Genomic DNA, 12,453 nt, shown 5'->3' with positions numbered 1-12,453 from the left:
TTGATTTCAGTTTAGACTAAAGTTGCTTTTTAACTGGATTTTACTTTTTCAAATAAAAAGATCAGCCCAGCTATCTTGAATCTCATTACCAATTCAGAAGCATTACAAGAATAATATGGAAAAAAAGCTTTTAGCAACATTAAGCAGCTAGAATTACATTGGGGAGAAAAGCTGATAAATCACATAGTCAAATTCAAGTATTAATCTTTTTAATTTTTTATACTTTATTCCTTATATTGATAGGTTAAGAAAGTAAAATTTTCCTAAGTACTGATTCATAGATAATGTTTATAAGCAACACACAAAACATTCAGTTTCACAAACAGTAATATCCAATGATCCCCTTAAATGCAATTTTAAATCCTTACTTTAAGCTAAGTGCAAGAATAATACAATAAGCTAAATATACACAAAACCTGTATATGCTGAACTACAAAAGTGGTTTCCATAGCCACACGTGGTCTTAGTCAAGTACACATTTCCACAATGAACAAGTACTAACAAATATGTTAATAAAACACTACCCCAAATGCTTATCCTACCATCAGCTTTTTCAGCAATGCCATTCCTGCTACTGAAAACACTTATATTTAGAAGCTTTAATTTGACCTGGGGAAATGAGTTCTCTTAAAACCTGACAAACAGTATAAGCCTCAAAGATTTTAAATCAAATAGGTCTTCCAACACAGAAGCATTCATAGGAAACTTTTAGTTTCTCAAAAAATAAAAAATTAAAATAAAAAAAAATCACTCCTTATCTAAAGAAAAGAGTATTAAAACAAATTATCGTAAGACAAACACCCTTAAAAAAGGCTGTATTTTCTATCATTTTCTCCTTAAAAGACACACAAACCAGTTCACTATCTTTTAATAACTTAGACTACTGTAATCTAAAAACTTTAGAAACATGAAACACATGTCTTAGCTATCAAAGGTACCATTTAGATTTCACATTTTAAACAGCTACAGTACAGCCTACAATGGCACAAAATCAGAAGGAACTGAATGGTTTGCAAGGTACTTTGACTTACATGTGGGTCATTAAAATCCAATAAGTAATTCAAAGTATGGTAATATAATGGCAGGCAATTAAAGGCTCAAATATCAGTCTAAAATTGAAGACATGAAAATAAAGACTGAAAACTTTGTGGTTCTCTATCTTTCATTCACATGGCTAGATATCAGAACCTTACTGTGGAAAATATAGTTATTAAATATGGTTTCCCCAGAAAATAATGAACCTTCAGAAAGTAAAAAAGGTGTCAAGATCCATAGTTTGCTTCATCAAATGCTTTTCTAGCTCGTTTCAATTCTTCATTCATAGTAAGCAAGTCTTTAACCCTAGCAAACTTTCTTGGGTCCTTTCGAATCAAGAAGACAATATCTTCAACTTGTACCCGACCTTGTCTTCCAATTGACATTGCCTTGTGAGTCTATTACAAAAAAACATATTACATTCAATTAATTTTTTAAAAATCTAAAATTTTATTCTTTTAACTTGTGTCTATTTAATGCTGGTGAGTTTGAAACTTTCTCTTCTAATTATTATAGCTATTCACTTATGAATTGTCTTTCTATTAATGTCCTTTGTCCACTTTCTACTGTTATTAGCAATGTTTCAATGCTTTATAGACATTTTAATATTAAGGACATTAAAACTATCAAATTCATTGATTAAAAAAAATTTTTTTTCACGTCTTTATTGGAGTGTAATTGCTTTACAATGTTGTGTTAGTTTCTGCTGTATAACAAAGTGAATCAGCTATATGTATACAAATATCCCCATATCCCCTCCCTCTTGTGTCTCCCTCCCACCCTCCCTATCCCACCCCTCTAGGTGGTCACAAAGCACTGAGCTGATCTCCCTGTGTCATGCAGCTGCTTCCCACTAGCTATCTATTTTACATTTGGTAGTGTATTTATGTCCATGCCACTCTCTCACTTCGTCCCAGCTTACCATTCCCTGCCCCTCCCATGTCCTCAAATCCATTCTCTACGTCTGCATCTTTATTCCTATCCTACCCCTAGGTTCGTCAGAACCTTTTTTTTTTTTTTAAAGATTCCATTTATATGTGTCAACATATGGTATTTGTTTTTCTCTTTCTGATTTACTTCACTCTGTATGACAGACTCTAGGTCCATCCACCTCACTACAAATAACTCAATTTCATTTCTTTTTATGGCTGAGTAATATTCCATTGTATATATGTGCCACATTTTCTTTATCCATTCGCACTGATGTTTCTTTCTGTGTGTTTAGATATATGTAGTTTGTCTTCATTTGCATAAAATAATTTTATAATTTCTTTGTAACCACCCACTTCATTTAAACTTTGTGTCCATCTCAGTAGCTGATAAATAGTGGTGGGTTTCCTTAAAATCAAATTTCATCCCCTACCATTACATATTCATACTGCAAAAACAAAAATTCATCACAGCATTATTTCTAATGACTGAAAAAGGGAAACTAAATATTTAATAAATTGAACAAATTTGAGCACATCTAGTCAATTAATATTGTGAAGCCATCAAAAATATTAATTATGTGGTGACACAGAGAAAATGTTGTAGACTTACCTAAGTGAAAAAGCAGGTTCTACGACTATATATACTGTATGATTTCAATTATATAAAGTTTAAAAATATGTATAAAAAGACAAAAAAAATTCACCAAAATCTCAGTATTAGTTATCTCTAGGTAGGATTACAGATTTTTATTTTTTCCCCTGCACTCTATTTAATACTTTCTAAATTTAATCAATATTACTTTCATAAGCAGAAAAAGATTTTAAAAAATGTACTCTCTGACCCAATAATTTTACTATTATTCTTTACGAAGGAAATAATCCAAAACACAGGGTAAAAATTCATAAGAACTGAACACAAACTCAGTATTCCCATCCCTGCAAACATATCGAAAGAAGGGGGAAATTTCATGAATATGGTCATTCAAACTTATCTACTCAGTTAAAAATAATATGTAAATAATTTCAATAGGGAAATGGTTAAGTATATTAGAAAATAATTTGAATGAATTTTATGCAGCTACTAAAATAATTGTGATTAGAACACAGGAAATATGTATTAAAAACTTTGAGTAAAAAGAATGTTTACTATGATCAACACTATGTAACACACTGTATATCTTTACATAAATACTGGAAGAGGGAAATTTATGTTGGATGATGGGATTATGGGTAATATTTTACATTTTATTCAAGGATCTTATAATTATGTCCTTATAAATAAAATTCAGAGGAGGGGGTAGAATATATTGTGTGTGTATGTGTGTGTGGGTGTTTGTGTGTGTGTGTGTGTGTATACACCCACACACACTTATCTCTCTCTATCCTTAATGATAAATAGTAACCAGTAACTTCCAAAAACAGGCACTCAAATGGCACTCAAGCTTATTTCAAAAGGATGCCATAGTTCTAGTCTTATCTAAAAGTTAGAATTTCAAATCTATTCCTTAACTAACTCAGACCAATTACAAAAAAAACTTACCATTTCAGTGATGAACTCTATGACAAGGTCTTCAAGAATATCTACTGACTCAGTATAAGGATTCTGGTCATCCCCAAACCCATACATCATACACCGTACTGTAAAAAGAACAATAATTTTTGTTTAAACAAACTTGACCAATACTTTTTTCAAATTAGAACTGAACTAAGCTATAGAAGATATTGGTATGAAAGTATATTTACATTGTATTTCTTGTCTCCAAGTATGGATTTTGGTGTAAAAGGTATTAACCACTAGCACATAACCAACTGTTCTTACCTAGCCTTCCCTAGGTAGGAACTCCCCTTCCCTCCCAGCTACTGAACCCTGATATCAATATTCCTTCCCTAATCTCTATTATCTACTCACCAACCCCAGAATACCTTTAAGTAGCAAACTTCGTAGCAGGAACAGGATGAGTAGCAATGGTTTAGCCTTTACTGGGAGTGTTTTCAGGGGGTGAGGGGGAGGTCTTGGAAAAAAGAAGGCAAAATCGTTTCTGATACTACCATAAGGAAGAGGACATGACAGAAAGTGCTCCAATTACCTTCGTATAGGAAGAACAGGTTAATCAAAAGGAAAAAGCAAAGGGCTTACTATACAAAATCTTGACATTTTATTCCCTGGATCAAAGCAACTGCCAGCAAAGCCCTTTCAGTCTTCATCTGAAGGAACCATAGAAAATGCAAAAGAGAAGAAAAGTCTACAGAGTAATGAAAATAACTGCTAATAGCTAAAACTTATATAGCTCTTACTACATGCCAGGCACTGTTGTAAGCTCATTTAATCCTCAGGACAATCCTCTGAAGTAGAAACTACTATTATCACCATTCTACATAGATGAGAAAATTGAGGCATAGAGTTTAAGCGATTTACCCAAGGTCACACAGATAGTGAGATGGAACTTGAATTTGAACCCAGATGATCTGGCTCCAGAGTCTATACTCCTACCCACAACAGTATTACACTTCTTGGTAATTTAGGGCGGATGGGATCCATATGGATTCTTATGCTATAGCCTATAAACTCCCAATCAGTCCATGAACAAGCTTTGAGAAGTCCTGGAACCCTACTGAAATTATATGTAAAAATTTTATACATTATTTGTGTGTGCATTTTTCTGGGAAGAAGAATCAACTCTTAGCAGATTCTCAAAGGGGTATATAAATACTAAGAAACTCTATCATAAGTTAGAAATGTTTTGTATCTTGATCTGACTGGTGGTTACAAGTTATGTATATATGGAAAATTCATCAAGCTGTTCAATGAAGACTAGTGCAATTTATTGTATGTAAGTTTTACATTAAAAAAAAAAGGAACGGGGCTTCCCTGGTGGCGCAGTGGTTGAGAGTCTGCCTGCCGATGCAGGGGACGCGGGTTCGTGCCCCGGTCCAGGAGGATCCCAATGACACGGAGTGGCTGGGCCCGTGAGCCATGGCCACTGGGCCTGCGCGTCCGGAGCCTGTGCTCCGCAAGGGGAGAGGCCGCAACAGTGAGAGGCCCGCCGTGGCCGCTGAGCCTGAGCGTCTGGAGCCTGTGCTCCGCAAGGGGAGAGGCCGCAACAGTGAGAGGCCCGCGTACCGCAAAAAAAAAAAAAAAAAAAAAAAAAAAAAGTAGGAATGAGTACATTAAGAATAATTTCTATTTAGGAGAAGCAAAAGCAGGCAGAGCTAAGAAGACAACAGACCAGGTCCGCGGAAGAAAAGAAACGGGTGACCTGGAAGCCAGACTAGGATAGAGAAGTACCCTAGGGTTTATTCTGGCAAGAGCTTTTAGGTCCAGATACAGGAGGGAGAAAACAAACACAGGAGCCAATATCTTCTCCCCTCTCTCTTTTTTGGATTCTGAATTTTTTTTTTGCTTTTTTTTTTTTTTTTTTTTTTCCCGGTACGGGGCCCTCTCACTGTTGGGGCAAAACAAACACAGGAGCCAATATCTTCTCCCCTCTCTCTTTTTTGGATTCTGAATTTTTTTTTTGCTTTTTTTTTTTTTTTTCCCGGTACGCGGGCCTCTCACTGTTGTGGCCTCTCCGGCTGCGGAGCACAGGCTCTGGACGCGCAGGCTCAGCGGCCATGGCTCAGGGGCCTAGCCGCTCCGCGGCATGTGGGATCTTCTCGGACCGGGGCACGAACCCGTGTCTCCTGCATCGGCAGGCGGACCCTCAACCACTGCACCACCAGGGAAGCCCTGGTTTGTTTTTTTAGATAATTTCAGACTTAGAGAAGAGTTGCAAAAATGGCACAATGTTCCCGAATCCCTATATCCAGTTTCCCCTTATGTTAACATCTTACACAACCAAAGACATTTCTCAAAACTAAGAAATTAACACTGGTACAAATACAGAACTTATTCAGATTCTACCAGTTTTTCCACTAGTGTACCTTTTCTGTTTCAGTATCCCACAATATTTAGTTGTCATGCCTCCTTAGTTTCCTCTGTTCTGTGACAGTTCCTCAGACTTTCCTTGTCTTTTTTTTTTTAATTTATCTATTTATTTATTTATTTTTGGCTGCATTGGGTCTTTGTTGCTGCGCACGGGCTTTCTCTAGTTGTGGTGAGCGGGGGGGTCACTGTTTGTTACGGTGCGCAGGCTTCTCATTGCAGTGACTTCTCTTGTTGAGGAACACGGGCTCTAGGCGTGCGGGCTTTAGTAGTTGCGGCTTGCGGGCTCTAGAGCGCAGGCTCAGTAGTTGTGGCGCACGGGCTTAGCTGCTCCGCGGCATGTGGGATCTTCCCAGACCATGGCTCGAACCCGTGTCCCCTGCATTACCAGGTGGATTCTTAACCACTGCGCCACCAGGGAAGCCCTTCCTTGTCTTTTATAACCTTGACACTTCTGAAGAATACTGCTCAGTTATCTTGTAGAATGTCCCTCAATTTGGGTTTGGTGTTTTCTTATGATTAGGTTGTGGTTATAAATTACTAGAAAGGGAATCACAGTGATGATGTACCTCTTAATGCATCACATCAGGGGTACGTAATGTCAACATATATTACTGGTGATCTTAACTTTGATCACTTGGCTAAAGTAATGTCTGCCAGGATTCTCCACTGTAAACTTAATATTTTTCCTTAAATATTTTGAGGGAGATACCTTGTCATTAACATTCTGATGGGGAGAATTCATCAGTAGGGAAATATACTTCACTGGAAAAGCAAAAACATATTAGACAGGAAGTATGTGAACTGCATTTGGTTAAAGGGTCTGTAAAGACATAAACAAATAGAAGTGAATGCTTTGAAATTTTGTGTTATATTAGCAAATTTTTTTTTTAAAAAAAGAAGGTCTAGGAGAACAGATCTTGGTAAGGCATAGGAAGATTCAGGTAAGACAAGGAAAAGGCTGTGAAGATTCCAAATTCTTGTCATTACTCTGGGATGCTCTGGTGTAGGAATCCCCTTCTTATGCCGACTTAGGTAAAACCACGTACAAATGGAGTAAATAACATCAGAGATGGAATAAGTAGTGGTCAACTTAAGGTGAGAAATTGAGATATAGTAAGGGATTTGAATGGCAAAAAAAAACCAAACACATATTGACTCTGTAGTTTCAAGAGCATTTGGAAACTGCTTACATCGGAACCAGCATACATAAACCAGGTGATGCGTCGCCTTATAAGGACTGGGAGATGGAGAGCACTTTCTCACGGTGCCTTTCAGGGGCTGGCCTCGATCATCAGTAGTAGCAGCAGCTCTCCTTGCTGCTGCCACAAAAGGTCTACTGAGGGAACAGACTAGAAAACCAAAACCTTATAATCTCTATGCCACTGGAATGCCTCACATTGTTCACCATCTTCCTGCCTTGTCCATTGCCTTAGTCCAAAGCCCCAACTTAATTCCTACCCTCAGCACCTGTTCCAGGATCCAAAAGAACCTTCGGCTTACAGTCAAAGAAGTCCCTGCTCCTACTGCTGAAAGGTAAAGGGACAGGGGAGGTAACAGAGGTATGTTCTTAGGCCCTGAATTGAAACACTGATCACATCTCTTTACTTAAAAAAAAAAAAAAAGTATGGGTGTGGGTGTGTGTGGGTGTGTGTGTGTGTGTGTGTTTGTGTATACACGCATATATATAAATACATAAATTGGGGTTAGGATTATTACTATCTATGATTCACAGGTTAAACAGAATTTATGCTTAAGTCTGAGAATATTGTCCCTACAAGGAAACACATTCAGAAAAATAAATCTACTTTGAACCGACATACCCAGAAGTTTTTATCTATAAAAAATCATTGTCAAATACTACTTACATTCTTTAGAAAAAAGTCTTCAAGAATATCTACTGACTCAGTATAAGGATTCTGGTCATCCCCAAACCTATACATCATACACCATAATTCTTTAGAAAAAAGTCTTTCTTTTACCCTGTCCACCTTCTGCACCTCCTCCAATTTCTTCATTTTCTTCCTCAAACTATAAGTTAAAATGTGTATATAGATATGTCAAGCACTGCTTTTGACTTTTTAATAATTAACATTTTTTTTCCATCTTCAACACTGATATCATGCCAGAAAGCCTAAATAAAGCAAGCAGCAAAACACCATGAAACCTTAGCATTTTAGGGGCCTTACAACTATCCTGTCCAACTTCAGACTCACATAGGAATGGCTTCTACAATGTCCCCAACAACTGTACTGCCTCTACTGGAACAGTTCCAACGACCATACATTCTTTTTTTTAACCAACAAAGTTGGCCTATTTCTAGACAGTTTTACTATTAAAAGAGTTGATACTGAATCAAAGTAAGCAAAACTAGTATTTACTAAGCACTGCTTACAAAGTGCTAAGAACTTTCCTCAAGACTTAAGCCTATTTTATGACATGAAAACCGAGGCTCAAAGTTAAATAACTCTGCTCACAGAGAACAGAGGTTTTGAAACCCATGCTCCCTGACTTTGAGTACATTATTTTTCCACTACTTTACAATAAGTATATAGTTTTGTTAGCAGTTGAATTGTTGGTTCATAATGAGAGCTAACAAATACTAGCTTTGTCCTCTAATGATGCTCTAGGTGTTTCAAAGGGTGTCTGGCAAATATGGACCAAAAGCAAAGGGCAGGGGACCACCCTCCTACTCTTCCTGCCCCGTCCTACGATTAATCGGAAGAAAAAGCCTAGCACGGGGTGAAGTCTCCGATTCTCTCGGCTGAATTCACTAAGGAAAACAAACCCGATTCTCGGCCTCCGCTACGGTGCCCTAGGGAGTGAATAAAAAAGTGGGTTGAAACAGACGCCGTCACTCACGGTGGGGTCTTCCTCTTCATCTGCCATCCCAGCAGCCAGCCACCTACAGGCTGCGCCCGCCTCCCACGGAGCAGGTTTTACTACTTCCGCGGGCTCACTTCCGGTGACGCGAGGAGGCGGGGCGGGGCCTAGTTGGAACCCCGCCTGCGGAAGTGGAGCGTGCGCGTCCCGCCCAGCGGTGGAACCACAACAGTACTAAAGGAGGGAAGGGTGACGTCTTGGCAAGAAGGAATTAAAAATTAGCAACGAAAAGGAAGTCACTGGCTAGGTGCCGTGTATCTCGCTGTCACCTTGAACTTGCTTCTGCGTATCAGATCATCGCTTCCTTATTCGGGACTGCGAAGCTTTGGATCATTGAGGGGCTAGCCAGGGGTGTATTTAAACAATTTCAACAACTTAGAGTTCCTCTATGATTTATTGCCAAGCTTATTCGCTATTGGGGATATTGTACTTCGCTACCAGTTCTCAAGGGAATGTTATCTCCCCTTAGACTGAGGATTTAATTTTTGTGGGTTTGTTTGTTGCTTTTTTAATCAGAACAGTGCTTGGGAAAACCAGGGACATTAGAAGGCTAAAGCTAGGGATATAAGGTGTTCTGCAGTGCAAGAGGTGATGTCACACAGGGAAAGATTGTTCCACAATACACTATTTCTGAATGTCCTGCTAAACATTCCTGTGAGTGAAAAATCTGTTCATAATTAGCTGGGCCTAGAACATAACTTTGTTAACATATAAACACAAAGCATTTTCCTATGCTTTTAAGGTACATTGAATTTTCTAGGAATGCAACTGAGATAGTAGAAAGTATATGTATTGGTCTCTGCTCACCCACCCCACCCCTCTTCCTGGCACAGAGCTCCTAAAACCCTTGTAATTTGCTAAGTGATAAGAGCACTAGGAGCAGCTCCTGTTCTAATGAGGCAACTCTGGGTGGGCTCCTGGATGGCTCCCGGATGGGGGCTGGTCACCAGAAAAACCAAGCCATGATTAGAAGCTTGGAATTTTCAGCACTCTCCAGAGCAGGGAGAGGAACTAGAAATAGAGTTAGTAATTAATCATGCCTATACAAGGCATAACAGTTGCCTTGTATTGCCTACTAATTCCAATAGTAGGAGGTTCAGAGAGCGTTCAGGTTGGGGGGCACATCCGCTTACCTGGAGGGTGATGCACCCCCAACTTCATGGAGGCAGAAGCTCTGTGCTCAGGATCCTCTCAGACCTTGCCCTATGTGTCTCTTCATCTGTATCCTTTACCATACCCTTTAATAAACTGGTAAACGTGTTGCCCTGCTTTTTGTGAGTTGTTCTAGGAAATAACCAGATCCAAGGGGGAGGAGGTCATGGAAACCTCTGAATTTTAGCCAAGTCAGACAGAAGTTGTGGGTAACCTGGGGACCTACTACTTTCGATTGGCATCTAAAGTTGGGAGCAGTCTTGCGGGACTGAGCCTTTGATCAGTGGGATCTAACACTATCTCCAGGTAAATAACGTCAGTATTGAGTTAAATTGCAGGACACCCAGCTGGTGTCACAGAATTGTTTGGTGTGGAGGGGGGGAGGGGGGGCCCACATATTTGGTCATGAGAAGTGTCATAAGTGAAGTGTTCAGTATGAAGTAAAGGAAAAAGATACACGGGAAGGAAAAAGCTGAGAGTTTTCCCCCAAACAGTAACTACCCTGAAATTGGAGAGATATAGTACTTTGTTTTATTTGCAACTTACCAAGAGCTGTGAAACATTTCAGGAAACAATGTCATGAAAGGCTGTATCACTTGTAATAGTTTGGATAGCCAAAACTCACTGGAATCAGTCTGCATTTTAGCTCCTGCGTTCATGGTGACTCTACATATAGGTGCAAGCATCTGAAATCATTATACCCCCTAGTGTAGTCATACCTGAGCATTTACATATTGAAACAATTTCCATTATAGTTAGGACATTATATTTTATAGTTACGTGGGTAGTTAGGTTAGTTATTTATTACTGTGAAACAAATTATCCCAAAACTTAGTGGTTTAAAACAATGAACATTTATCACACAGTTTCTGTGAGGAATCTAGGCGCAGTTTAGCTGGATGCCTCTGGCTCAAGGTCCCTTATGTTGCAGTCAGAGTGTTGGGTGGGCCTCAGTCTGATCTGAAGTATTGATGGGGAAGGATCCGCTTCCAAAATCACTCACGTTGTTGTCAGCAGGATTCAGCTACTTCAGGTTGTTACATTAAGGGCCTCAGTTCTTCACTGGCTATTGTCAGAGGCCTCCCTCCATTCCTTGCCATGTCAACTTCCTAGGGCAGCTGGCTTCTCTCAGAGCAGGTGAGGGAGAGAACCAGAAAGAACACCCAAGAACACAGTTTTTTTGGTAACCTAACCTTGGAAGTGACATCCCATCATTTTTGCCCTATGCTATTCACTAGAAATCAATAAATGCAGCCCACACTCAAGAAGAGGGGATTACACAAGGATGAGAATACCAGGAGGCAGACATCATTGGGGGCTATCTGAGAGGCCGCCTACCATAGTAGGTTATATTATTTGTGAATTTCATTTCAGAATAATAAAGGAGACATTATATTTGTTATTTAAGGAGGTTTGTTGGGTCTGAAAGGGTTGAGAACTGCTATGTTAGGTAGTAATGAAACACTGGCCTTGTCCAGGGAATCAGGTATAAGATATTCACAGTGTCCAGGGCTTCCCTGGTGGCGCAGTGGTTGAGAATCCGCCTGCCGATGCAGGGGACACGGGTTCGTGCCGGGAAGATCCCACATGCCGCGGAGCGGCTGGGCCCGTGAGCCATGGCCGCTGAGCCTGTGCGTCCGGAGCCTGTGCTCCTCAAAGGGAGAGGCCACAACAGTGAGAGGCCCGCATAACAAAAAAAAAAAAAAAAAAAAAAAAAAAAAAGATATTCACAGTGTCCATTATCAGGGGAATGGATAGGTAAAATGTGCTGGATGTACACCAAGGTGTACTATACAACAATCAGAAGCAATAGACTAGCAACATGGATAGAGCTTAGAAACATAGTGCTAAATTTAAAAAGAAATGAGATCTATAACAAAAGACTGTTTATGTATATTAAACACATATACACACACAAAATACATATTTTACAGGAACATATAAAAAAAGCATAGACATCAAATACAGTAGGAAGGTTACAGGGTAGGAGACATAAGAATAGGGATAAAGAGAATGCGTAAGATACATAACAAGTGAAGGACTTGGAAAGGGTCAGTTACAATAGTATGGCATGAACTGTGGAGTGTGAATAATTCAACATTCTGAGCCTGAGATCCAAAATGTAAAGGGAAAAAAAATGCAGTGTTGTGAGCATAGCAGAAATAAAGCCCAGAGAGTGAAAAGTCATGGTGTGCATCTAGAGGATGTTTCAGGTGGGTTGCCAGAGTCAAATGTGTTGGGTGGAGATGCAGAAAATGAGGCTGGAATGAAACTGGAGTTTGTGAAAGGCCTTGAATATTCTCTTCAGAGACTGAACTTCATTCAAAGTGCAGAGTGCCTGGGAGGTCTTTAAGCAGAAGAGTCACATGACCCATCTATTTAAAAAAAAATCACTTCAGCAGGGAGACCACCTAGGATGAGAGCTGATTAGAACATGAATTAAGACGAAGGAATTTTAGGAGCAGAAATCACAGGACTTTGTGTCTGAATGAATCTGAGAGCTATGGAGAGAGAGGTTTATATCCAGAT

At 39.3% G+C, this 12,453-nt stretch overlaps 1 protein-coding gene across 1 annotated transcript; it reads right to left on the bottom strand.

The window, feature by feature from the left end:
- Positions 1–223: 223 nt before the first annotated feature.
- TAF13 (TATA-box binding protein associated factor 13) lies at positions 224–8,836 on the bottom strand. The gene is made up of 5 exons (XM_024119964.3): positions 8,752–8,836; positions 7,862–7,920; positions 7,758–7,777; positions 3,508–3,605; positions 224–1,433 (listed from the first exon to the last, which is right to left on the bottom strand). The coding sequence occupies exons 1-5, from the start codon at positions 8,776–8,778 to the stop codon at positions 1,263–1,265; spliced, it is 375 nt and encodes a 124-aa protein (XP_023975732.1). The 5' UTR covers positions 8,779–8,836; the 3' UTR covers positions 224–1,262.
- Positions 8,837–12,453: the final 3,617 nt, after the last annotated feature.

This window comes from Physeter macrocephalus, chromosome 4 (genome assembly GCF_002837175.3).
Source record: "Physeter macrocephalus isolate SW-GA chromosome 4, ASM283717v5, whole genome shotgun sequence".
Taxonomy (NCBI): domain Eukaryota; kingdom Metazoa; phylum Chordata; class Mammalia; order Artiodactyla; family Physeteridae; genus Physeter; species Physeter macrocephalus.
This window is presented reverse-complemented; position numbering and strand designations above follow the sequence as displayed.